The sequence below is a fragment of the Cuculus canorus genome, chromosome 19, assembly GCF_017976375.1.
Source record: "Cuculus canorus isolate bCucCan1 chromosome 19, bCucCan1.pri, whole genome shotgun sequence".
Classification (NCBI taxonomy): Eukaryota; Metazoa; Chordata; class Aves; order Cuculiformes; family Cuculidae; genus Cuculus; species Cuculus canorus.
In genome coordinates, this window is record NC_071419.1 from 6,689,126 (window position 1) to 6,714,672 (window position 25,547).

The following is a 25,547-nucleotide window of genomic DNA, read 5'->3' on the forward strand; positions in this document are numbered from 1 at the left end:
TATTATTCAGATGTTTCCTGAGGACCCTTAATGGAGACAAGGTGGCAGCAATGCCAGTAATGGTTAGGTTCAGCATTGCCTTTGGTCTCTGACTGCAGAGTCACTGTGAGAGCCAGCAGTGCCCTAAAGACAAAATTACGTTGAGAGTACGAGTGTTTCAGCGTCAGGTGTTAGGATGTAGAGTGACTGCGCAGACTAAATTCGGCTGCTTCAGGCAGCTCTAAGTGATGAAGTGCTCTGCTGATTGCAGATCCGTGTCCTTTTTTCACTCAAGCTTGTTGTCCTCTGTCCATTTCTGCTTCTGAGACCTTCTTGCCAGTAAGTTTTCTCCCTGGTCTCCTGTCAGGCCCACAGAATTGTTTGGTTAGAAAAGACCTTTAAGATCATAGAGTCCAACCATAAACTCAACACTGCCAACTCCACCACTAAACTGTGTCCCTAAGCACCACATCTACGCGGCTTTTAAATCCCTTCAGGGATGGGGACTCCACCACTTCCCTGGGCAGCCTCTGCCGGTGCTGACAGTTACTTAAGGACCAAGAAGTCCACGTTTTCTCCCCCTCCTTGTAGGAGCACTAGGATCAAAACTTAGAGCTGTAGCCGTGAAAGCATTTTGCAGAGCTCCAGGACTCGCACTGCTGCAGTGACAGGTTTACACTTCCATCAAGCACTTCCAACAAGATGCCAGTTGTCCATGGAATCTGCCCTGACCCCAGCCCCTCGTCCACAGAGGGTGAACACACACAGAACCAACCTGAGGTAAGAGCCAAATGCCCTTGGAGAGTCCCTGCAGCTCTGCAGCCGGCACGATGATGTGCCATGTGGTAGCAGCTCAGCTCTGCCGCTGTTCTGGCTGCTCTGCGCAGAGCAGGGAAACCCAGGATAACTGATAGGTGCCAGGACCTCAGTTAATGACTGCTGGAGTGATTAAGGACAAGATTGCACTCTGCCACTTCGGTACTTCATTATGGTCTCTTGTACTGCTCCTCCCAGTGACTTGTACCTGGATGGCTGTCAGCTGGGGGGATGAAATAGGCTGGCCTGTGTCCAAGTCCTGAAGAGGAACAGCACAAACCTTCTGCTTCCCATAAATAAATCCCCAAACTTGGTAGCAAAGTGTATAGTTAGAAAAACTATGGAGTGCAATAATGTAACTTCAAGTTTTTAATTTAACTTTTTTAGAAAGTATATTGATGCTCAATCAGACCCAGCTGTAACAAACTAAAGAATAACAAATAACATCGCAAAGCTTAGAGTTTCACTGAGGGCACTACTTGCTGCCTGCATGGAGCTGTGGCAGAGCAGGATAGACCCCCAACACCCTTGGTTCCTCAGTAGACAAAAAATAGCAACAGCATACTCTTTTCTTTGATGAGTCAGTGTGCTCGTGGATGAGCTGCGAGCTAAGAACCAGCCTCTTCCCCTTTAGGTTACTTTTAGTTTTATTTCTGGTATGCTTTACACATCAGTCCCCATTACAAGCCACTCGCCTCATCACACGCACCCACTCTGGACATAACCATTTCCTTGCATTGCTTTGCGTCAGCTATATTTTCTCCTGCGCATCCCTCTTAGTCTGATTTTCAGCTCTTATGTGCCTGAAAGCAGGACTGACAGGAAGAAAATACTCTAGACAACAGAGGGAAAATAAAATCCATATAGTAGATAAGTTTTGCTGCCAGTGGCAAGGAACAAACAAATCCATGCAATCAAGGGAATGCAGCTCTGTGAGACGCTATTTCCTGCTGCTAAACAATTTGGGGATGGGTTTTTATATCCCTTAGCAACCTAATGTTCCCGAAGTCAACAGGAATTTTGGCACAGCCAGCTCCTGTTAATGAACTGTTTGGGATGCTTTAAAAAACATTAGACAGCCTGTCACTGAAAAAAAATGCCTCTCTGATTAAAGTCAGCTCAAGGAAAGGGTGGAAATGAACTGCAATTAACCTCTTTCCTTCTGCTGTCCATCACGCTGTCAGTGTGTAGCTGCGTTATTGTGCTACAGACATCGCTTGCGGACATTCCCTCCACAGCACACACTCAGCTGTCCACAGCGTGGGCCATCTCCACATCCTTCTCCTGAAGAAGGCTTTTATGCTGATGGCCTAGTGTTCTCTCTATCTCTGTTTGCACTTTGAGCTGACAGTTCCCAATTGCCTTTCGTATACTCTGTAGGTCCCACTGGGTTCTCAGCAGAGCATCATCCAGTGTGAAAACACCATCACGTATTCTTCGCACTTGCGTGCACACAGCAGATGATTTCAGCTCCAGACCAATCTCGTGGACTATTTTTCGGAGGTACTGCTGAGTCTCATGCAAGCAATGGATTTCTAGAAGGACAGAGAGGTTCTGTCAGAAGCAGCAAAGCATTGACACAAACCCACACCTTGTCTGTAAATTCAGTTATACTGAAAGAACTGGTTTGGTAGAAGATACTAAGATACAGCATGTGTGGATGGTTTTCTGGAATACTGCAGGGTGTCCTGGCCCCTTCCAAAGTGAATGTTATAGAAAACAGAGATACAGAAGAGTAATGTAGAAATTTAGGTATTTGTAAATGGATAAGAAAAGGTGCCTTTTTAACAAGGCAAATAATTAGCGAGGAGACTGGCTGCAGGAAAGCAAATGATGCTTAAAAAATGAATAACACCCTGAGCTGCATTACACTGAAACACTGGGGTAAGGAAGAATTCTGCCCCAAAGGTATTTGCTACACAAATTTTCTTGCTGCAGTCCAAGATCTGGAACTGCCCTGTGAGGTATGTGCGCAGCTGGCTTGGTTTACTGTAACGGCTTCAGTATGGTGAGGGTTCCAGACCTTGTGCTAACACAGTATTTCTACCGCACTAAAGAGTTCATTTAATGAAGAAACGCTTTTGTGACTCTGCAAACAACAAAACATTACATTTTCTGCAGAGATTACCAGTTATGTGTTGATACAAAGTTCCCACCAGCTTATATTGCATTAAATCATGAATAAGAAACTGAGGTTTACTGACTTATTTGCCATAATATATAGTCAGGCTTCTCCCATACATTTTCTACCAGTCCTACCTAGCTGGAATTCTGGAAGCATGAACTGGAGGCATCGGATGGCTGTGATTATTGGAGGGCTTTTTCCCATGGGGCGAAGCAACCCTTTGACAGCCAGCTCGTACGCCTCTTGTGTTTTCATATCAATGTTAGAATGCCTGGAAAAAGAAAAAGGAGAGGAGCACAGACACTTAGTACTTCTCTGTAATAGGACTCAAACTATCTTCGCCCCCCCCAAGTAAAGCAGAGCTGGCATCTTTATTCTTAAAACTGCTTATATCTAAGTCTTTGCATACATTTTAATGCTATAAGTACTGTCAGAAGGGTAGCACAGTTTGGAAGGGAGGTGCTTGGTCACATCTACAAGGTGTGTTTGTATGCCCTAAGATAGCTAATAGGTCCTAAAACAGCTGGAGATTTCAGGATACAAGGACACTTAACCGCAACATCTCACCAGAGTACAGAGCACTCAGACTAACTTCTCTCTGTTACCATCTAGCACTCCAACCTTTTATGACTTGGATTATGGCAAACAAAATCATCTCATTTGTTTTAAAGCCCAGCAATTGGCAGTCAGATCAGGTCAGCTGCATTTCCCCACTGGATACGTACATCAGCAGGGCCTTATGGTTTGTTCCTTGAATGACAGCGAGAATCCGTTCCAGCTTTTCCCTTGTGATATGATCTGCAAATATTAAGGTAGAAACAAAGTCTCAATTATCTATCCAGAAACAAAAGAGACAGCAGCCTGAAACGTGCCACCAGGGTATTGCTGTCCCTTTGGCAGGCAGTCACATCCAACCAGGCTGATGAGAACTGCAAGAGGCGGCTTCAGCAGAGTCACTTCTGGCTGCACCATGGCAAATGCACAGAGCAGCGCTGGGCTACAAAGGGAAGAATCATTTTGCTTAATTGATTTCAGAATGTTGGCTCCAGTTTCTCTTATCGGGTGTTTGATGAGTTTAATTCAATGAAAGCGTCTAACCGGTGTCTCTAGGTATGACTTATGGCAAGATTTGGATCCTGCCCAACCCAGTTACCAACCACTGTGATCAGGACTCATACTGGCTTTCAATATATTGTGGTTGTATTTGGCACAGGACTGTGCGTGGGCTGCACGTACAAACAAAAACTAGAAAGCATTTAAGGCATGTGTACCTTTAATCTGTGTGTGATTTACCAGGTTAAAGGCTTTACAGTTAGCATCTTGTTTGTTTGGTACTCTGTTTGGGGCTTTTTGTTTCAAACAAACACATCAATTCAGTTTCTTACCAAATGTTGTCTTCTCTACTAGCTCCCCTGTGTCTGAGAAGTCATCAGTGGCTTTTCCAAACAGCCCACCAACAGTGTAAACCTGGAAGAAGGGCAAAGAATGCAATTTATCAAATATGCCAAGCAATTGAGTAGCAATATCTTGCCCCGCAGCTGTTAGGAAGCGCAGGCTACAATGCTGTTGCACCAAGACAGCAGTGTCCTCTGCTCATGCAGCCACGTGTGGATGCGCAGATGAAGGATGAAGTTCTGCATCCTGAAAGGCTCTCAGAAGCGTTGTTGGGTTTGAGACTAAAGCAGAATTACTATCTCAAGGCCAGTCTGGGGCACCAGGGCAGGAACCAAGTGTGCCATTGCACTCAGATGTTCTGAGGCCGTCCAGGGCCATCACCTACCTTGGTCAGGTGGCAGTTGTACAGATCCGTGAGTAGCTTGTTCCCGTGGCCTATGCCAAGCACTGAAACACAGAAGATGGGGAACCCGTTATTCAGCCATATGGAAAGTTACTGACATGCTTACACAGCGCTGCACACTCACGCTACTTTTCCTCCCCCTTAGATAGGGCCGTATCTCCTTGCGATCACATCTGAGCAATGCAATTAGACCCCCAAATTACCACCTGCCATTAAAGCTGTGATAAAGCTGTAAGTGGGGCACGTGGATTTTCCCAGAGCTTTCCACCTGGGTACTCCGGGGCAAATGCTAAGCAATGCCAGCCACAGTGAAGCGAATTCAAATGACAGAGCAGAGACAGGGATGTTACGTGGCAGATCAGTGATGGCGTCAAGGGCAGGAGCACAGTGTCACAGCAAACCCTTGACCGCTGAGGCTAAGGGGTTGCTCCCATCGTTGCCTGTGTCTTGTTGGATTATTTCTTCTGTTTTCCAGCACTTATAGCCCGAATTGGATTGTGAGACACAGGGGTACAGTATTCACCACTTCTTCTCTATGTGGAAACCCATCACCTTATGGCCAGTGGGATGTAGCGAGGCTTTGGGATGACACCCACCGAAGACTCCCGAGGCTTTCACATCCAGACGGTGACCTGCTCCGATCTTCAGCCGCCTGAACCGTGGGCCTCGAACTGCAATGGACACAGCGTTAGGGCTGGCCCAGGGCTCCCAGCACTCCGGGGCCTCATCACCCTTCCCAGGCTGAGCTCCTAGGCCCCCATCACCCCAGGGATCTCCATCGCCCTGAGGATCCTCATCAGATCATCAGGGATCCCCATCACCCCAAGGATCCTCATCGCCCTGGGCCCCTCCATTGTCCTGGGATCCCTGCTGCCCCCCTCCCAAGCTGGGACCCCATGGCAGCCCTTACCGAGGGGGTGGTCAGCCAGCACAGGGAGCCTGGTGGCCACCAGCTCCGTGACCCTGGACTCGCCATCGCCCGGGGCTGGCAAGAACCGGATCTGTTGCCGTGGGGCACGCTCTGGCAGCGCGTTCAGCTCTGTAAGAGAAGCGGGGGTGAATGAGGGGGCAGTCAGGGGTGGCCAGTGGGGATCTGGGGCAACTGGAAGGGAACAGGGAGGGAAGAGGGGGGGGTCAACATTGGACAGGGGAGTATGGGAAGGAAACAGGGAAGGAACAGGAAGGGAGACAGGGGTGGCTGAGGGGGAAATGGGGAAGGAATGGGAGGGACAGGGGTGGCTGTGGGGGAGATGGGGAGGGAATGTGAGGGAATGAGAGGACAGGTGGCTGGGGAGAACAGGGAAGGGAAGGGGGGGATAAGGGTGGCTGGGGAGAACAGGGAAGGGAGTGGGGGGGACAGGAGTGGCTGGGCCGAGGGAATGGGGAAGGAATGGGAGTGGCAGGGGCAACTGGGAGGGAATGGGGAGGGGGACGGGGCAACTGGGAGGGAATAGGGGACAGGGGTGGCTGGCGGGAAATGGGGAGGGCGCGGGGAGGGGGACGGGGCGGCTGGGGGGGATAGGGAAGGAATAGGGGGTCACGAATCGTTGGGGGGGGGGGGCGAGGAGGGGGACGGGGACGGGGACAACCGTGAGGGAATGAGGGGGCGATCAGGTCTCCCCTTTCCCTCTCACCACGCAGCAGCCGCGCCTCCACCGCCTCCCTGACGCGGCCCCAGGCCACCCCCGCCGGCTTGTAGACGGCGAAGAGCCCTCCCGGCACCGCCATTGCACCGCCCCGCCCCCCCCCCCCCGGCCCTTCCGGGGCGGTGGCAGCACCGGTGGGGGACACACCGAGGGGGGACACGGGGGGACAGAGGGCGATGGTGCCGCTGCGGCGGTTGCTGCGGGTGGCGGGCAGGGCCGGGGGCAGCGCCGGGCTGAGCCGGGCCGGGCCGAGGGCCGGGCAGGAGGAGGAGGAGGGGGAGGAAGGGCAGTGGCGGCTCTACCCCGGGCACATCCCCACCAGCCCGCTGCAGAAGGCGCTCCTGGCCGCCGGCTCGGCCGCCATGGCGCTGTACGACCCCTACAGGCACGGTAAGAGCCGGGGGGCTCGGGGGGTGGAAGGGAGCTGGGAGCCCATCCAGTCCCACCCCTGCCATGGGGAAACCTCCCATGGAGCAGGGACTCCGGCCCCATCCAACCTGGCCTTGGAGACCTCCTGGGATGGGGCAGCCACCACCTCGCTGGGTAACCAGGGCCTCCCCCCCCTCATAGTGAAGAATTTCTTCCAAATGTCTACTCTATATCTTCCCCCCTCCAATCTAAAGCCGTTCGCCCTCGTCTTGTCACTCCATCCCCTTGTAAAAAAAACCTCTCCAGCTTTCCTGAAGCCCGTTTCAGCGCTGGAAGCTGTATCCTTGGAGCCTTCTCTTCTCCAGGCTGAACAACCCCAGCTCTCCCAGCCCGTCCTCGTACAGGAGGTGCTCCAGCCCTCTGATCATCTTTGTAGTCCTCTAGACCCGTTCCAGCAGTTCCATAACCTTCTTGTGTTAGGGATTCCAGAACTGGACACAATAGAATCATAGAATCATTGGGTTGGAATAGACCTCAGAGATCATCAGCTCCAAATGTGCCTGTCTACTACTAAATCATGTCCCCAATCGTCTCATCTATGCCCTTTAAACACTTCCAGGGATGATGACACAACCACCTTCCTGAGCAGCCTCTGCCAGTGCCTGAGACCACCTCCCAGTGGGGTCTCGCAAGAGCAAAAGAGTGGCAATCATAGAATGTTTTGAGTTGGAAGATACCTTAAAGGTCATCCAGTTCCAACCCCCCACCTCGTGTCTGCAGAGAGTTTATCAGGGGACCTTATTTCCCCTTCTCTTGGGTGAGACATCTGGTGATGGGGCAAGTGCAGGGCTGAGACCTGGCCCAGGGCAAGAGTCTGTGGGAGAGAGGGGATGAGGAACCCTAGACATCTTCAGTGATCCTCTCCAAAACCTCTGTGATACTACCCAGCCCCATCTCACTCCTCCTGGGTCTCTCAAGCTTCATGCCTGCTCTTACATCCGTCCCTATGAGTGACACCAGGGCAGAGCAGCCCTGAGGCTGAAAATCTGTGGTTCAGGGAGTCCCTGCTTTCCTCTTGGCCAAGGAGTTGCCCCATTTCATCACCTGCCAACTGAGGTCAGCTGGGAGTTGCAAAAACCACTCTTGGGTCATTCTCTGGTCTCTTTCAGACATGGTGGCAGTCCTCGGGGAGACCACGGGCTGCCTTGCCCTGCCCAACCTGCGAGACAAGATGAAACACCACCCTGAAGGTTACCGCATCCTCCAGTGCGTCCTGACACATCCATCCCTCCCTTGCCGTGTGGTTCGTGGTGGGGAGACATGAGGTCAAGCACCTTCCTTGGGCCCTGTGGAAGGAGAGCCCCGTGCTCCCTGGCTTGGAAGCAGCACAGGCGTTTTGTTAGCTCAAACCTTCCAGGTTGTTTATTTTACTTAATTTTTAACTATCACAAGAGCCCTGTGGCAAAATCTAAGGGCAAGAGCAGAGCAGCCGCTGGGGCCACCCCTGTTTTCAGCGCTGCTGTCTGTCTGTTCTGCTTCACTGCTGGAACTGGCAGGTGCCAACACAAGGAGACGCAGCAGCCAGTGCAGGGGAGAAATCCATGGATTTCATCACCACAGCAATGAAAACGCACGATGTCCATGGATTTTTCCACTGTACCTGCTGCCACATCTCCTTGCATTGGAAATTTCACCTCTGCTGCTCTGCCTCTTCCTTAGGCACCTCTGTATTTTCTTTCCTGGCACCTGCAGAAACATCCCAGGCTGTGAAATGAGGGCCCTTCTCTTGTCTTTCTTGTTAAGACTTCTGCTTCCACGTCTGCGGGGACTTGTTGAGTGCAGCCAGGCTGAGGACCAGGAGGGACTTCATGAGTCTCATTAACCAAGATCTTACTGCTTATTTACTTGCCTTCTCCCTGCTCCCTGAGATCTCACACCTGCTGCTTGTATCTCGTTTGGGCTGTACCACATGGGGCTGGGGAAAAGCAGCCTTTTGCCTTACATTTGTGCAGAGCAGCTTGATCCTGGCTTCAGATGTTGACCTGACAAAGCATGCAGAGGCTGAAACCCAGAGGAACTGCCCAGAGAAAGGGGACAGCAAAGGCACCGAGGGCTGGGGAGAGATGTCCCCACGTGGTCCCTGCCCCATGGTGTTGCAGGGATTTGCAGTTGTGCACACAATTCTTCTTTTTCAATCCTCCAAGCTGCTGAGATCACTTTGAAACCAAATCCAAAAGGAAGTGTCTGCAGCCAGGGTGAAGCTAGTGTCAGTCCTTTTATCTCCCTGGCACCTCCATTCCAGCTGAGCAGCTCCTGAATCAACTGCAGGGCTTTTATAGTGGGAAGAATTTACTCTGTGCCTAGAAATAAAAGGGCTTTTGTTTAGTTCCAGGGCTGTGGAGCACCTGTTTGCCAACAACCTGGAGAGGAGACCTTGCCCTGCATGGCTGCCACGTGGCTGGTGGTAAAAGCCTGAGCAGGAGAGAAATTTAACCTGCATTTAGAACAGATTCCCTCCCCTTTTTAGGGTTGTTCCTTTGAAGGTCTGGCTGCTTTGCAGGAACACTGAAGAGCTTTGCTCTCCTGGGGCTGACTGTTGCTGGGAGCTGTTTCTGGCTATTAGCCCACACAACAGCGTTCCGGTGCAGAGGACACTGGTGTTTTTCCAACCAGGGTTGCTACAAGGGCATAAGATGAGAGCTCTTTAACTGCCAAGGCTTTAGGTAGATCCTTTAAGCAATTTGTGTCCCAGCCTCAGCAACAGAAATAAAGGTGTTCCTGTCCCTGGAGTGAACAATAGAGATCTGTGCCAGGAACATGCCTGGGAAGGGCAGAGGCAGGGGATGGAGGTTGCCAGGGGCTCCTTTTCTCCAGGACCACCAGCTATGGGTTTCACTGGGAGCCTCATTGACCTGCGTTTTGCTTTCAGGGAACGGCCTCGCATCCGTCTTTCCACCCTGGACATGGCTAGACTGCAGGGGCTGCCAGACGGCATGCTGGGCCGAGAGTATGTCCGGTTCTTGGAGGAAAACGTGAGTGTGGGGTTTCACAGGATGTGAACAGCTGTAGTTGATACCCAAGCATCAACTGAATTGAACCTTTTTGGATTTGCAGAAGGTTTCTCCAGACACCCGAATGCCGCCCAAGTTTGTTGATGATGAGGAGCTGGCATATGTGATCCAGCGGTACCGAGAAGTTCATGACTTGATGCACACCCTCCTGGGCATGCCAACAAACATGCTAGGTGAGCGGCAGTGGGCGCAGAGGGCTGTGCTGCCAAACCCTGATGGTGGTGCTTGGCCACCTCTCCCAGGAACGGTGTGGGCAGGGCTGGTCAGAATCCCAGAACCTCAGCCCAGGGAGAGGTGTGGGGAGGTTTGCATCATCACTGTGCATTGCTGGCTCTGCTGTGACTGAGAGCCTGCAGGGCGTCACCTTTCCCCTGCTGAGAGATGCTCTGCCCAAGCCCTGGGTGCAGGCAGCAATGGAGTGGGTGGTCAAGTGGGTGTTTGCTGCCTGGCAGGGAGGGTGGCAGCGAGCAAGGGATGTTTCACAAGCTCTTAGCAAAGGCAGAAGCGAGGGGGTTTCTTGTTGCTCCTTATCTGCACATCCCTGTGTCCTTTGCCCTCATTTTGTGTCTGACTCAACAACAAGTCGTAAGTTGAGCCAGCGGGAACCAGCACGTCAGGTCTCCTACACAAGCTTTGGCTGAGACCTGGTGGCATTTGTAAAAGCTCTGTGCCGTGCTGAGAGATGAGAAGAGCCACACAGGGGATCAGGCTTTGGCAGTTGCGTTGCTAAAGATCCGCAGGGAGGTGTTTCTCAAGCTCACGGGGCATTAACTGCAAGGTGCTGTTCCCCTGCGGGCCCCGGGCCGTGCCTCTCATGTGGGTGGCACACGACAAGACTCATCCTGATACAGGATGAAGCCATGGCCGGAAACGTATCCCAAGTCCTGCTGCAGAGACAGAGGTGATGAGTGTGTAGCTGTGCTCAGGAAGCAGCTGATTGTGCAGCCTGCTTTGCAGGGCCGCGGGGCCCTGGTTTATCCTTGACCCATGCCCCCTGCCAACTCATGGCCTCTCTGCTCCCTCCCAGGTGAGATTGTGGTGAAGTGGTTCGAAGCCATCCAGACGGGGCTGCCCATGTGTGTCCTGGGAGCAGCGTTTGGCCCTGTCCGTCTCAGTGCACAGTAGGTCCTGGCCAAGAGGGAGGGAGTCTTTGCCCTGGGGACGTGCCAGTCTTGGTGGTGCTTGCCAGGGTCCTCTGCAGCCAAAGAGGGGACACTGCTAGTTTGCAGGGAGGGGTGAGACTGGGATCCCTCATGTGAACTGTCTCCTCTGCCCCTGCAGCCCAGGGAATTGGTGGCTTTGGGATGTACAGCTTTGCGTGGCTGCTGAAGCAGAACCTGATGCTATTCTGCTTCCAGTGCTGACTCTACTGTGCCAGGCAGCAGGAGCAGTGCCCAGGCCTGGCTGCCCTTGGCTGAACACATGTTGGGGGCCAGTGGGACTTTTAACCATGCTGGCAGCTGTTTCTTGCCCCAGCACATGTGTTTTGGTGGCCCAGCACAGTTTGGAGATTGCAGAACCCAAGTTCTGGTCTTGGGTTTGCTGCTGACTGTAACCTTCCTTGCACGCCGTCCTCTTCCGTGCCTCAGTTTCCCTTGAGAATTAAGTAGGATAGATCCTAAAAGCATGGAGGGGTACATGGGACACAGCGCTTTGATGTCTGCTTGCAATGGACACTTGGAAAAGGAAATCAAAAGCAAAACATGGAAATCAAAGAATACAATTCTCCTGTATTGTCTGTTCCAGAAAGCTGCGGGTCTTGGCCACTGAGCTGGTTCCCTGGGCGATTCGGAGCGGGCGCAATGCTAGCTGTGTCCTGAACATCTACTATGAGCAGCGCTGGGAGCAGCCAGTGGAGTCCCTGCGGGAGGAGATCGGCATCTTCCCTCCCCCAGCTGTTCGAGTGTGAGAGCTCATGTACAGGGAGGGGACAGGATATCCCCGTTGGCAGACAGCAGCCATCCCCTGCTGCGCTCCATCTCCTTCTGCCCAGGAGCACAGCGTGGCCCTGCTGCCAGCTGCCACGGACCCGGGGCCTGACTTTGCTCCTGCCAAGAGCTGGCACCCTCCGGTTGGTAGAGGCCAAGTGGCACCTCCCGGTGCCGTGACAAAACTTGACTTTTTCTGCTGTTTGTGATTCAGTGGAGGGATGGCAGGTCCTGCTGTGCCTTCGCCAGCTGTGCCTGGCTGCTGGCTCCAATCTTGATGCTTCAAAATGCTGGAATGGGGAGGGAGGAGAGCTGGTTTACAACACACCGGAGCAAACCTGGCCTTCAGCTGCTCTACGGCTGTACAAGTAAATCCCTCCACCCACCCTCCCAGGGAAGACCGAGGCTGAAATTCTTGGAGACGCCCTGGACTAGAGCTAAACCAGTGATTCACAAGAGCAGCCCAGAGGCAGGTTTGATGTGTGCAACAGTGAAATCCCATCCTGTACTGGTGCCTTACTGGTCTCCTGATGGGTCGTACAGGATATGCCTCACACCTTGGCGATCAGGTGGTGCGCGATTGCACCGAGGCAGGTGCAATCCTGGCTGGATTGGCTGCTGTGTCTCCCTGTAGTCCCTTCCCTTCAAAAATACTGAAATCCACATGATTGTGCTGGGTTTTCAGTAGGAATGATCTCCTTGGGCAACAAAATTACGTGATTGGGAATAAGGGGCTCAATCCTGGGAGTGCAGAAACAGCAGCTGTTTGCACTGCATCTGGGAGCTGATTGCTGTCTGGGTTAATTAAACAAGGCTCCAGACTGCCAGTGGCTGGAGTGCAGAGCTGTCCAATGTGAGGGCAGAGAGCGACGAGGCCAAGGGCTCTGTCTGCGTGTGGGTTTGCTGTTGAAATTCCTTCTTGCTTAATAAATTCCATGGTGGATCTTGTGGTTCATTACCTTCTGTCTCATCTCCCCTTCTGAAGGGAAGATGAGACGTGAAAACTTATGCCTTTTTTTGCTCCAAGGGGGTCTGCTGTTCTTTGTCTGCAGTAGTAGGTGATGGCAGGGCACGCATGTGGCTGCACATCCTTGAGCACCAGGGCACAAAATGGACTGCAGAGCCACATCTTTCCAGCTGGGATTTGGGTGTTCTGCGCTGTTGTTGAGTGGCTCCTTGCAGTGATCGTTGTAGTAAAGCCTGGACAGAGGAAGATTGGGGTGCAGAGGAGGAGGGTGAGGCTGGGGCTTCCTAAAGCAATCCTAGTTCCCAGGATAGGGGAGGGGGCTCTGACTGGGGTCCTTTGCTGTCAGCTGGGGGATTTGGCATTGCCCCACTGTGACCTTCACCAGCCCCATCCTAGTTTCCCATGGAATGCTGAAGCAGTGTGACAGGGCATCGGAGCTGCTCCATCCCAGGAGGCTGAGCAGGGCCAAAACTGTTGGATTTTGGGGTACACTTAAAAGCAGGCACCAGGTCAGAGGGACTTGCTTTCTTCCTGCACCCCTGACTTCCCATTTTCAGCTTCTGCCTTCACCCCTCCACCAGCCAGACTTTGGGGTTTTCTCCTCCCCTTGGCCTCTGAATTTACATCAAGCAGATAAACAAAGGATATCGTATAACTATATGCTTCGGCTGCTGGTAAAATGCAGAGTGGGAGTTGTCCTATTTCTCTGGTCAAGATGCATTTGGCTTTAAAACAATCCTGAAATGTGCTTTTCTGCACCGGAAATGCATCAGAGCTTTGGGGTGGTTGAACCAAAGGGTGGCAAAGATTCGCTGCTTCCAGGAGTCATGCGCAGCGCTCTAGGAAACACAGGAAATGATGGTTATGAGAGAGGGTTTTGCTGTACTCTGGATTATTTAACGTGGCCATGCAGTACTGAGGCTGCCGGCAGCGGTCGTGCCGCCTTCGCGCAGCCGTGTGCTGCTTGATGGACTAGTGCCAGCACTACAGAAATGGTGTAATTTTAAACTGCATCTGCTCAGCCGGATCACATCACGGCCACTGTGGCTCCTGTTCACTACTGCGAGAAGGAAGAAGGGGGGAAGCAGAGGGGGAGTTTGCCAGGTCAGGCACAAGTCATGCGGGAATGCATTTGATTTGGGATGTATTTGTTGTGGCTGAGTGGCAGCCCCAGAACCACCTCCAGCAGTGGTCCTGCCTGTGCCGCTCAGGCAGAGGTAGCGAGATCATAGAATCATAGAATAGTTTGGGTTGGAAGGGACCTTAAAGATTATCTGGTTCCAATAGGGTGCTGATGCTGAACCACACATGGATCTGCTGGGATCAATGCATGTTTATTAATTCCCCCCCATGGCAGGGGTTTGGAACTGGATGATCTTTAAGGTCCCTTCCAATCCCAATCATTCTATGAATTCCAGGGATGGCATCGATGCATGTGTATTAATCCCTGAGATGGCATCAGTGCATATTTATTATTTATTAATCCCTGGGATGGCATCAATGCACATTTAGTGATTCCAGGGATGGCATCAATGCACATTTATTCATTATAGGACATCAGTGCACATTTATCGATTCCAGAGGTGGCATCGATTAATATTTTTTGATTCCAGGGATGGCATCAGTGCACATTTATTGATTCCAAGGATGGCATCAATGCATGTGTATGTTCCAGAGATGGCATCGGTGCACATGTATTGATCCAGGGGATGGCGTTAGTGCTCGTTTATTGATTCAAGGGATGGCATCAATGCACATGTTAATTCCAGGAATGGCACGGGTCAACATTTATTGATCCCTGGAATGGCATCGATGCACATTCATTGATTCCTGCCATGGCATTCCCGGCCCCGCACCCAAAAGGTATCTTTGCCCCCGCGGCCGTTCGCTTCGGGCTCGGCGAAGGCTCTTCCGCCGCAGCAAGAAAAACACGACTCTGGTGGGACTCGAACCCACAACCTTTGAATGACTCCCGTCACCACGCTAGAAGTCCAATGCGCTATCCATTGCGCCACAGAGCCCTCGCGCTGCCCCGCCGCGCTCTCCGCCTGTTGGCGCTAGCGGCGGGCGGGGCCGCAGCTCCCGGCGGGCCGTGCCGCGCCCCGCCCCGCTCGGGGCAGGTGGCCGGGCCGCAGCGGACGGCGCGGAGCCCGGTAAGAGCGCGCTGCGGCTTCATCTCCGCCACCCCCCATCTCCCGCCGGGCGGGGCCGCGGGCCGGCACCAGGGCCTGGAATCCCCGCGGGCACCGAGGCCCAACCGCCCCCTCACCGTGGGTACCGGGGCCCCAGCACCCCCCAGCCCAGCCCCCAACCCCTTCCCCCCATGGGCACCGGGGCCCCAACCACTCACCGCGTGGGTACCGGGACCCCAGCACACCCCCCACAGCCCCAGCCCCGCCATGGGCACCGGGGTCCCACCCCCCGCCTCCCTGTGGGTACCGGGGCCCGGACTCCCCTAATCTCTGCCCCATCACCGGGGCCGCAGCTCCCCCTCCCCTTGGGTGCCGGGACCCCAGCCCTTCCCCAGCCCCATCTCCGCCCCCCCCGCACCTCGTGGGCACCGGGACCCCCCAATCCCCCCTCCCCATGGGCACGGGGGCCCAGACCCCCAGATCTCCATCCCAGCCCTCACCCTCCGTGGGCACTGGGACCCCACCCCCCCGTGCCCTGTGGGTACCGTGATCCCCCAGCACACCCCATCTCCACTGCAGCCCCCCCTCCCCATGGGCACCGGGGCCCCCCAACCCCCCTCTCCCTGTGGGTGCCTGGGCCCGGACCCCCCCATCTCCATTGCAGCCCCTGCCATGGGCACTGGGGCGCCCTAAACCCCCCTTCCCGTGGGTGCCAGGCCCCCAGACCCCTCCATCTCCATCCCAGCCCCCCTCCCCGTGGGCACCGGAGTCCAGACCACCCCATCTCCACCCTAGGCCCCCCATCCTCATGAGCACCGGGACCCACAACCCCCCTTAACCATGAGTACTGGGCCTCCAGTCCCCCTCCATCTCCACCCCAGCCCCCCTATGGGCACTGGGGCCCCAGTCCCCCATCTTCAAGGGCACTGGGACCCAGTTCCCCTCCCATGGGTACTGGGGCTCCAGGCCTTCCCCAGTTCCACCCCAGCCCCCTTCCCCATTGGTTCTTGGGGCCCAGACCCCCTCATGGGCATCAGGACCCCCAGCCCTTGGGTACTGGGGACTGCAGCACCCCTCAACTCCACCCCAGCCCCCCAATCCTCATGGGCAGCTGCACCCACAACCCCCTTCCCCATGGGTACTGGGCCTCCAGTCCCTCCCCCCAATTTCAACCCCAGCCCCCAATGGGCACCGGGGCCCCCAGCCCCACCATTTCCTCAAGGGCAGTGGGATACCCCTGCCCCCCCGCAATGGGCACTGGGGCCCAGACTACCCCCACTGGCACTGGGGACTCCAGTACCCCCATCTCCACTCCATCTCCCCTTCCTTGTGATGAGGCTGGGGCTGTGCTCCTCGTCTTCTCGTTTGGGGGTGAGCTCGCTGGCCCCAGAGAAGGACGGAGAGGGCAAAATGGGGTTCCCATGTTTCATGCTCCCCATCCTTCCCCAGGACCTGAGGGCTCATCCTGTCACCTTGCCCAGGGCCAAGTGGGAGGGACAGATGCCTTTGGGCATCTCCCAGCCCCTGGAGCTTGACCATTAGCCCTGGGGCTTCTTGGAGCCCCATTGCCTCCTTGTCATCCCCTCTGCGACCTGCTCCCAGGCCTCTCCTCGGGTCTCTGTGTCCCCGGGTAATGGATCTCTGTGGTTTGCCATTGTGACCGCTGGCTATGGAGCTACAAGCAGGTCTTAATTTTCACTGTGCTGATGCAGCTAGACAAGACCTGAATCCTTAACGGTGGGGCTGGAGATTTCGGGCAGTAATGCACCGGTTATCTTTTCAGCAGGAGGCATCAGGAATGTCAGTGCGAGACAGAGATGTAGCAGAGGATAACAGGGGCCTGTCTGGGCCCATTTTGCTTTCAAGAGGGAGATTAAGCAGCTTGCTGCCCACACAGAGTGTGGCTCTCCCACCGCTGGCTCTCCATGTCTGTTTGATGTGAGCGCGTGAGGGCCCAGGTCTTGGCCAAGGCGGCGTAGGTTGATGATGATCTGAGAGTTGCCCTGTTTAACTCTGGAGAGAGGCTCTTAGGCAGAAGTGCAGCAAGTCCCGCCCTGTTAAAAGGCCAAAATATTGTGAGACCTTAGGCCTGGGAATTGCTTGGTGGAGAGAGCTCAGAGGCTGCTGGTGTGAGCAGGGATCTCTGGGCAAGGGGCTGCAGACTGGGGGTGATGTTCCCAGTCAGGAGCAGCATCCTGCACTCTGGTGCATCCTTGCCTGCTGCCAGTGTCACAGCTTGGAGGTGAGACAGCCTGCGTGACATGCCAGAGCCTGGCAACCACATGGCGCTGCCTCAGCTCTCACCCTGCCAGCATCTCGTACCAAATCCGCAGAAGCTCCTGGACCTGAGGGAGCTGCACGGAGCAGAGGGAAAGCTGCAAGCATGGTTCCCAGCCCCGCCAGCTGTGTCAAAGCCCAAACAGGGCTGCCAGCTTTGGAGCAGTGGATCCACCTTCAAGAGGGAAAGGGAAATGACATGAGTGTTTCCTTCCTCTTCGGCCTGTGTCCATGCCAGGGAGGACCAGTTTTATCTTGGAGCAGTGAGGGTCACGTTGCTGTCACTTTCTTCTGCCCAACGCTGTCACACAAAGAGCCTTTGCTAGATCATGGTGCCTTGTGCATCTCAGAAAAAACATCTGGGGAGTGTTTGGGATGGGGAAAGAGGTGCTGGTTTTGTGGGACAAGTACCAGAGACTGAGTTGCCATCCACAGGGCATGGGGTGAGGGTCTTGGCACTCCTGGCAGCAGCGACAGCTCCTGTTCTGCCTGCTCCAGCCTGGGCAAGGCATACCTGCACCTGGCCTCATCCCCCAGTCTGCCCTGGTGGTGTCTCCAGCAGAGCCAGGCCAGGAAACTGCCTGCCGACATGAGGGTTTGCAAACATGAGCAGAGCTCAAAGGTCTGAGTTTCCTGTCCCTGTTCCTGTCTGAGCTGTGCTGGGGACTGTGTGAAGCCACAGTGTCCCACCAGCCCTGCTGGCTGTCCTGGAGCCAGGCGTACAGTAGAGCTAATGCTGGGGGCCTGGGAGACCTGGGAGACCTGGGTTATGGGGAGGAATTTGGAGCTGGGCTTTCCCAGACTGAAGGTGAGGAGTTGAGCCAGCCCTGCCTGGCATTGCCCTGGTGCCCGCCAAACATCTGTATGAGGTCTTCTGCTGTGACGCTGCTTCCACATCCGTGAAGTGACTTTATCCTGCACCTCATGCTGCTGGGATGTGGCTGTGCCCCTGGCTGAGATGCAGGATGTGGCTCCCCAGGTGGGGATGGCTGGGCTCTTGGCTGACAGTGCTGTGCCAGCGACTTAATTGGAGGCCATCTCCAAGTTCGGGTAAAGCTGCCTCTGTGGGAGCTCTGGGCTGCTGGGTTATGTCCTCATTGCCAGGAGGGGCGATGACTCAGGGACCTCATTCAGGAAACGAGGGGCTGCTAATGCATCCCCTGCTCATGGGTTCATTGTCGTCGAGTCCAGCATACGTGGGTTGATGACCGTGGTTTCTCTCTCTCTGCAGGCCATGATGCTGCGTCTGGCTGCTTTTACAGCACTGCTGCTGTTCTTCAGGGTCAGCCTGGAGCTGTCCTGGACCCAGGCCATCCCCACTCTCTTCATCTTCTACCTGGGATCTGGCGGATGGGACTTCTTCCTCATATTCATCAAGACAATACGAAGGGACGTCACGTAGGTGTCCTGTCTGGCATGGCCTGACCATCCACCTTCCCCTGGCCCACTGCTCTGCCCCGGTGTGTGTGTGAGTGCAGCCCTCGGCTCCTTGCACAGCCCTGGATTTCTGCTGGCACCCAGCCCAGCTGGAAGGAGATCTCCCTCTGCCCTGCCCAGGCTCCTCCAAACTCTTGGGCAAAGTTTTCACAGGACAAATAGATTTCAGCTGAGCCCTGAAGTCTGGTGACTGTCCTTGTACTTCACCCTCTCCCTAAGTCTGCTGCCTCTGCAGGGTCAGTTCTGAGTTAGTACCAGGCTGTGCCAGCTCCTGGCAAGGATTTGTGGGGAGGAAGTGGAGGCACCTCTTAGAGAGCACCTGATGCTCAAAGATGCCACTTTGATCAGGAACATCCCTGTCTGCAGCCTTCCACTTTCCTGGCTGTGAGCATATTTGCAGAGGACCCCTGCCTGTGTCCATGTGGCTCAGGGGACCATCCAGAGCTGCTGCTGACCTTGAGTAGGGCCTGGAGCAGTTCTGGGCTATTACTGGTCCTTGTGCTGTGCTGGTTGTGCTGGAGGAAGTGGTTTTGCAGGGGTCACTGAGCAGCTGCCCTCTTGCTCCCATTCCTTTGGCAGCACTGGGCTGGTCCTGTTGCGGGTGAAGTGGCAGGTATGGAAGCACGTGAAGGAGAAGAATACAGTTGCCAAGATCTTCCAGAAGACTGCAAGCAAGTATCCAGAGAAGACAGCACTGATCTTCCAAGGCACGGGCGAGAGCTGGACCTTCCGGCAGCTGGATGAGTACTCCAACCAGGTGGCCAATTTTTTCTACGGCCAAGGCTTCCGCTCTGGTGACGTGGTGGCTCTTTTCATGGAGTCCCGCAATCAGTACGTGGGGCTGTGGCTCGGCTTGGCCAAGATTGGGGTGGAGACCGCCTTGGTGAATTCCCACCTGCGCATGGAGGCCTTGCTGCACTGCATCACCATCTCCAACTCCAAGGCTGTGGTTTTTGGGGTGGAGATGATGGAAGGTGAGGGACAGGCAGGATGTGTCAGGAGTGCTCTGGAATGGAGGGGGGTGTCTCTATGGATTTAGTGTTCCTTTCCTGCCCACCACAGAGCAGGGATCTGGAAAAGAGTGGGCAGTTGAATTATCCAGGAATTGGATCTGGTTTTGTTCTTGTTGGTCAATCTGGCCAGTGGGTGGGACGTGGAGATGGGCAGGACCTGGAGTTCAGTCCTGTCTGGCTCCTAGGCAGGCCAGCCTGGGTGTGAGGATCCTTCCTTGTGCATTTTTGGTCTGTGCCACGCATGCAGCCCTGGGCTGGGCCTGCTCTGCTCCTCAGAACGAGCCTCCCTGTGCTTTTCATGGCTGTTAGCCACATCCCTGCAGCACTTCAGCTCCTCATGTATTTCAGTCAACTCTGAGGCTGGTGGTGTCAACACACCTCTTGGCACCAGGGAGGTTTTGGCTGGGAAGAGGTGGAGAACAGGATCTTCTAGTCCCTGAAGAGGCCTGGGGTAGCCCAAGCATCTGTTAATCGTGAGAACATCTGCTTGGGGTGTTTGTCGGCCCTTTGGCGACTCTGCCAAGCACTGTGAGGGTACTGCTACCCAGTGCACTGTCTCCTTCACACGCCTTCTCTGGGAGGGCAAGGGGTCTCCATGCTGTAATCACCCTGTGGTCTTTCTCCATCTCCTCTCTTTACTTTCTCAGCAATGCAGGAAGTGCAACCCTCCCTGGAGAAATCTATCCATCTCTTCTGGTCTGGGGAAGGAAGCCTGAAGTCCACACTTCCTGGTGCGAAACACCTAGACCCACTTCTGCAGGTGGCCCAGCGTCACCAGCCAACACCCCCTGATAAGGGCTTTCTTGGTACGTGGTCTTGAGCTCTTGAGGGTCAGACTTGTGGCGGTGTTTCTGTGGATCAGCCGGTTACAACCCTGGGAAGAACATCTGCTTAGGGTGACCATGGCAGACATCTGCAGCAGGGCCTGGGGTGTTTGGGATGGGTGTTATTGCAGTGTCTGAAGCCTGGCCCTGTGTGGAGCAGTATCCTGTCGTGCCCTCCATGTGTTCAGTAGTCCTGATCTGCCCGGGGTGAACCCAGCATATCTTTGTTGCTGTCACATAACAAAGTTTTGGCTCAACTGGCCCAAGCAGAGTGTACAAACTCGATTTGTCCCCTCTCCTGGTTCAAGCAGCTCCTAGATTGGGTGTATGACCTTGTCTCTTCATTGCTCTCCAGATAAACTCTTCTACATCTACACCTCTGGCACGACGGGGCTGCCCAAGGCTGCCATCGTGGTGAACTGCCGGTAAGGCTGTGGGCAGGGGCTCGGGAGAGGATGGGGCTGAGCTCTGCTCTGTCCTCACGCAGCGCTTCTGGCCCTGCTGCTGACTGTCCCTTCACCCTCTTGCCGCAGGTACTTCCGTATGTCCAGCTTAGTGTTTTATGGTTTCCGCATGAGGCCTGACGATGTGATGTATGACTGCCTCCCGCTCTACCACGCTGCAGGTAATGTGTGCTGTACGGAATATCTCTTCCCTCAGCCAAGCCCAGGCTGGAGGCTGGTGTAGCGGCGATCTCCAGCACTGGCTGCTGCTGGCAGTGTCTGACCGAGGCTTTCCTCTGGCTCTGGGTGCCAGGAATCAATCTGGCTGACCTATGGAGTGGGGATTTTGTGGGGAGGGTTATTCAGCCTCCTAGCCTGACTTTGGAAGAGCTGCTTCTTATTGCTGCTCCCTGTGGAAGGTCAGGGGGAATGGGAAGTGGTGCCCACCTGGCTCGCTGAGACATGCTGGGATGTCTAAGACAGCAAAGTGCTGCCCCAAGTCTTGCTTCCACACCTCTCCTCCCCAGTGTCTGTGGGCTTCGGGGTTGTGACTTGCTGACCACCGCTCTACATGGTGTCCACCTCGCTCTGCCAGGGCTTTCTCTGAGCGGGCTGGGCTAGGGATGTCCAAGTGCTGAAGGCTCCTCTGGCTGCCTTTCCACAGGGAACATCGTGGGGGTCGGGCAGTGCCTGCTGCAGGGCATGACGATTGTCATCCGCAAGAAGTTCTCAGCCTCGCAGTTTTGGGAGGACTGTGTGAAATACAACTGCACGGTGAGTCACGGGGCCAGCTGGGACTGGGGAGCAGAACCTGGGGATCTGTGTCATGCTGGGGACACCCAGCTGCTGGAAGAGGGGGACTCCTGGACGGGTTCTGCCTGTCCGTCTCAAACTGCCTTCCAAGGCAGTGGGGCTGCGTTCTACCCACCTGGGGTGGGTGTCCAAACCCTTCTCATGCTTCAGCATTAGCCAAGCAGTCTCAGCTAGGTTTCATGGCCTGGAGGAAGAGCAGGCTTTGGATGAGCTAGAGGGACTCTTGGGTGTTCCCACGGCCTCTTTAGGGGGCTTTGGGCATGTTGTGTCATTCCCACCTGCCCTGAAGAAACCTCAAACACCCTGGAGCCTGCCAGGGGGATCCTAGTGAGTCTTTCGTCTCTGTCCCTCCCAGATTGTGCAGTACATTGGGGAGATCTGCCGCTACCTGCTGAACCAGCCATACCAGGAGGTGGAGCGGCAGCACCGGGTGCGCATGGCACTGGGCAACGGGCTACGTGCCTCCATTTGGCGGGAGTTCATGGCACGCTTTGGCATCGCCCAAGTAGCTGAGTTCTACGGGGCCACTGAGTGCAACTGCAGCCTGGGAAACTTCGACAACAACGTAAGGCTCCACCACCCTCCCCGTGTCCCAGAGAGTGCCTGCTAGCCTGGGCAGGGTTGGAAACCCAGCCAGGCTGTTTATTTCTGGTCCCTTGCTCCAAGAGGCTTGGTGTGGGTTGCCATCTGCCTGGAGAGGTTTGGGCTGTTGTGTGGTATCAGCTCTGTGGTAGTCTGGATGTGCGTGGGCAGCAGGCTTGGGGTGGGAAAGATGTCCCTGCTACCCGTGACACTGAGCACTTTTCATCCTAGGTGGGATCATGTGGCTTCAACAGCAGGATTCTACCAGGCGTGTACCCCATTGGCTTGGTGAAGGTGGATGAAGACACCATGGAGCTGATACGGGGCTCGGATGGTGTCTGTATCCGCTGCAAACCAGGTGAGGGCAACCACAGGGATAAGCTGCCTCCGCCCTGTGTGAGTCTTTATTGATAATTCAAGATAATTTACCTAGGCTTGAGTCTCTGCTCAGTTAAACCCCACTAGCTCCATTAAGACCCCTTTTCGCTTGGCTGTGTGTGATTGCATCCCCGCTTCATCCCTTCTTTTCTCCCTGCAGGGGAACCAGGGCAGCTGGTGGGCCGCATTGTCAAGAGCAACCCCTTGCAGCACTTTGATGGCTACCTGAATCAGTCAGCCACCAACAAGAAAATCGCCAGGGACGTGTTTACAAAAGGAGATGCTGCCTATCTCACAGGTGAGGCAAGCAGGACCCTTCCATCTGCTGAGTGTGGAGGAGTAGGGTGCCTGGGTGGGCATGGGGGCTGTCCCAGGCTAGTGGCACTGTCCTGGCATGCTCCAGGGTTGCTCCTAGCCTCTCTGACACCTCATTTTTTTTGCCTGTTCTTTGATTTTCTGTAGGGGATGTCCTGGTGATGGACAAATACGGCTACATGTACTTCCGGGACCGCACTGGGGACACATTCCGCTGGAAGGGGGAGAACGTCTCCACCACAGAGGTGGAGGGGACACTGAGCCGCATCCTCAACCTGACAGACGTGGTGGTTTATGGGGTGGAGGTCCCAGGTAGCTGAGAGGGGAGAGGATGACGGGGAGGCAGGCAGGCCTCTGCCACTTGAATGTGAGCGTGTCCTGCCTGTCCAGATTGATGTGTCCTTGTGCAAGAGGCTGGACTGAGTCTCCCCATGGGCGAGCTGGGAAGAGGCCCCTGGGATGTGCCTAACGGGAACCAGCGGGTTCCCTCCTTTTCTCAAGCTTTGGTCTGATGCTGCCTGGTTTGGAAGGACCCTGCGTCCTTTCTGGACAGGCTGCAGGTGCCTCCTGTTGGAGGAGGGGACTGTGACCGCAGGGTGTCGCTGGCAGCCTGAGCCACTGGGTGGTGACACAGCCGGACACTGGCACTTTGGTACAAAGTGAGGTCTGTGCCAGAGGCCTTCCTGGTGCGGCGCAGAGGGAGATGATGCGACTGGGACAGTGTGGCTAAGTGCTGTACCTTCTTCTCTGTGTCCTAGGGATCGAAGGGAAGGCAGGAATGGCAGCCATCGCTGACCCGGAAAACTCCTGTGACCTAGAACGCTTTGCCAATGAGCTGAAAAAGGCCCTGCCGCTGTATGCACGGCCCGTCTTCCTGAGATTCCTGCACGAAGTCTCCAAGACAAGTGAGCCATGGCATGCGTGCGTGCACTGGGCATGGAGCTGAGGGAGGGAAATCTGGTAACAGAGGCCGATTTGCAGTAGGGTCAGGATAGAACCCCTCTGCTGCACAGAGCCCCTAGCCCATTCCTCTGGTGGTTTGGAGACGTGGAGGTGCAAGGCTGGGTCTGGGGCAGCGCAAGGGTGTTGGGCATGGGAACGTGTGCAGTCGGTGACTCCTCTTTCCTCTTTCCCTCTGTGCTCCAGGCACTTACAAGTTCCAGAAGATGGATCTGCGGAAGCAGGGCTTTGACCCTGCGCTGGTGAAAGACAAGTTGTACTTCTTGGACTCCAGGCAAGGCCGCTACCTGCCACTAGACCAGGCAGCATTCAACAGGATCCAGTCAGGAGAGCAGAAGCTGTGACTGGTGGGGCTCAAGCAAGGCACCTTCCTGAATCCTGCCAGGAAGAGGGGAGCAAGGCAGGTGCTGGGGAAGAAAAGGTTCAAGGAGCAATGTAAAGACACACTAAAGATTTTATTTGATGAGTTTTACAGATAATGATTTGGGGGGAATGCAGAGGGGACCGAAGGGAGGGAGATGGTTACATACCAAAGCATAGACTCATTATGGCTTTATTTTCTACTTGGTACAGCAGTGGTGGTCGCATGCCATGGGAGGGGCAAGGCCCCAGCCAGTTGAGGAGGGGTGGGGGGCCCCTGCCATTCCACTTTGCTTTTCCTGTCTTTCCCTTCATTTTCCTGCCTGCAACAACCCTTCCTTGTGAAGGCCATAAAGGGACCGGTGCTGGGCTCTTTCCCCACTCCTCCACCAAGCAGCCAGCTCCTCCTTGGCACAGGGTCCTTGCTGGCAGAGGGAAGCTGGGTGCCAGGCGCAGCCCCTGCTCCCTGCATGGCCCTGCTGGTGTCATCATGTTTCTGCTGTGAATCGGGAGCAGGGTATTGCTGGACTCGGGAGAGGGACAGGGATGCGTTTCTGCCATACCTTGCTCTCTCCTGGGGATGACATTTTTATTTTCCACAATCACATGCACATTATGTTATATTTTATATATATATATATATTATACACGCTGACTTTATTTTTTCAATCTTAATTTATTGTCTGTACTTTTGGATGTGTCCCGGGATTGTACAGTAGCTGGAGGAGCAGCCCAGACCTGTCTTCTCTTGGAGAGCCCTTTTCTCTCGCAGGGAGACAGGATGCTCACCTGGGACTGATTCTCCTCTTCTAGCGTGGGTGCAGCCACGTATGGCCTTGTGGCCTTGCTCCACGGTGAAGGACATGAGCGAACCCTGCTGTCTTTTGGACACTTCTCTGGGTCTCTTACCTCTACCTTTCATGGATGCAGTCTTGGTTTGTGCACCTTCTTCCTTGCAGAAAGCAGATGGGAGAATGAGAGTGAAGGGCCTGGTTTGCCTTTGCTTAGATGTACGCAGGACCATGGAGCGGCTCTTCGGGGCTTTCCTGCTGCAATGTCTTTGCCCTGAATGCAGGAGGCAACCTGCCTAGAGGAAAGTCCTCTGGAGGGTGGTCTCTGCGAAACCTGACTTCACGTGCTCTGCATCTCTTCCCGCAAGAGCCCTTCCTCTTCCTCTCCAGCGCAGGAGATGGGCCTTGAACTGAAACGCTCATGTTAAACACCTGACTTGCACTATGTGAATTCCCCGTGTTGTGTCTGATGTGAAACAGCCTTAGCAGCGAAGTCCGATTCCAGTTCTCAGAGACCATGCAG

The 25,547-nt window shown here is 54.8% G+C and overlaps 3 protein-coding genes and 1 non-coding gene across 5 annotated transcripts; 2 read left to right on the forward strand and 2 right to left on the reverse strand.

The window, feature by feature from the left end:
• Positions 1-935: 935 nt before the first annotated feature.
• TRUB2 (TruB pseudouridine synthase family member 2) lies at positions 936-6,462 on the reverse strand. The gene is made up of 8 exons (XM_054084327.1): positions 6,353-6,462; positions 5,629-5,757; positions 5,315-5,389; positions 4,701-4,762; positions 4,306-4,387; positions 3,646-3,718; positions 3,055-3,191; positions 936-2,330 (listed from the first exon to the last, which is right to left on the reverse strand). The coding sequence occupies exons 1-8, from the start codon at positions 6,444-6,446 to the stop codon at positions 2,041-2,043; spliced, it is 942 nt and encodes a 313-aa protein (XP_053940302.1). The 5' UTR covers positions 6,447-6,462; the 3' UTR covers positions 936-2,040.
• Positions 6,463-6,504: 42 nt separating this feature from the next.
• COQ4 (coenzyme Q4) lies at positions 6,505-12,674 on the forward strand. Its single transcript, XM_054084328.1, has 6 exons — positions 6,505-6,754; positions 7,903-7,999; positions 9,663-9,765; positions 9,848-9,977; positions 10,832-10,925; positions 11,551-12,674. Exons 1-6 carry the CDS (start codon positions 6,541-6,543, stop codon positions 11,711-11,713), a joined length of 801 nt encoding a protein of 266 aa, XP_053940303.1. The 5' UTR covers positions 6,505-6,540; the 3' UTR covers positions 11,714-12,674.
• A 1,956-nt stretch (positions 12,675-14,630) lies between these two features.
• On the reverse strand, positions 14,631-14,720 carry TRNAR-UCU (transfer RNA arginine (anticodon UCU)). The gene is given in 2 exon segments: positions 14,631-14,666; positions 14,684-14,720. It is a non-coding gene; the product is annotated as a tRNA-Arg (tRNA).
• SLC27A4 (solute carrier family 27 member 4) lies at positions 14,720-24,892 on the forward strand. Of its 2 annotated transcripts, none has more exons than XM_054084448.1 (13): positions 14,720-14,852; positions 18,340-18,506; positions 19,125-19,519; positions 20,206-20,364; positions 20,738-20,807; positions 20,916-21,007; positions 21,490-21,599; positions 21,994-22,203; positions 22,452-22,578; positions 22,759-22,896; positions 23,061-23,225; positions 23,672-23,818; positions 24,060-24,892. In XM_054084448.1, exons 2-13 carry the CDS (start codon positions 18,343-18,345, stop codon positions 24,215-24,217), a joined length of 1,935 nt encoding a protein of 644 aa, XP_053940423.1. In that variant the 5' UTR covers positions 14,720-14,852; positions 18,340-18,342; the 3' UTR covers positions 24,218-24,892. The 2 variants fall into 2 exon arrangements, with proteins under 2 accessions (XP_053940423.1, XP_053940424.1); XM_054084449.1 differs by having other exon boundaries at positions 14,849-14,969.
• The last annotated feature ends 655 nt before the right edge of the window (positions 24,893-25,547 follow it).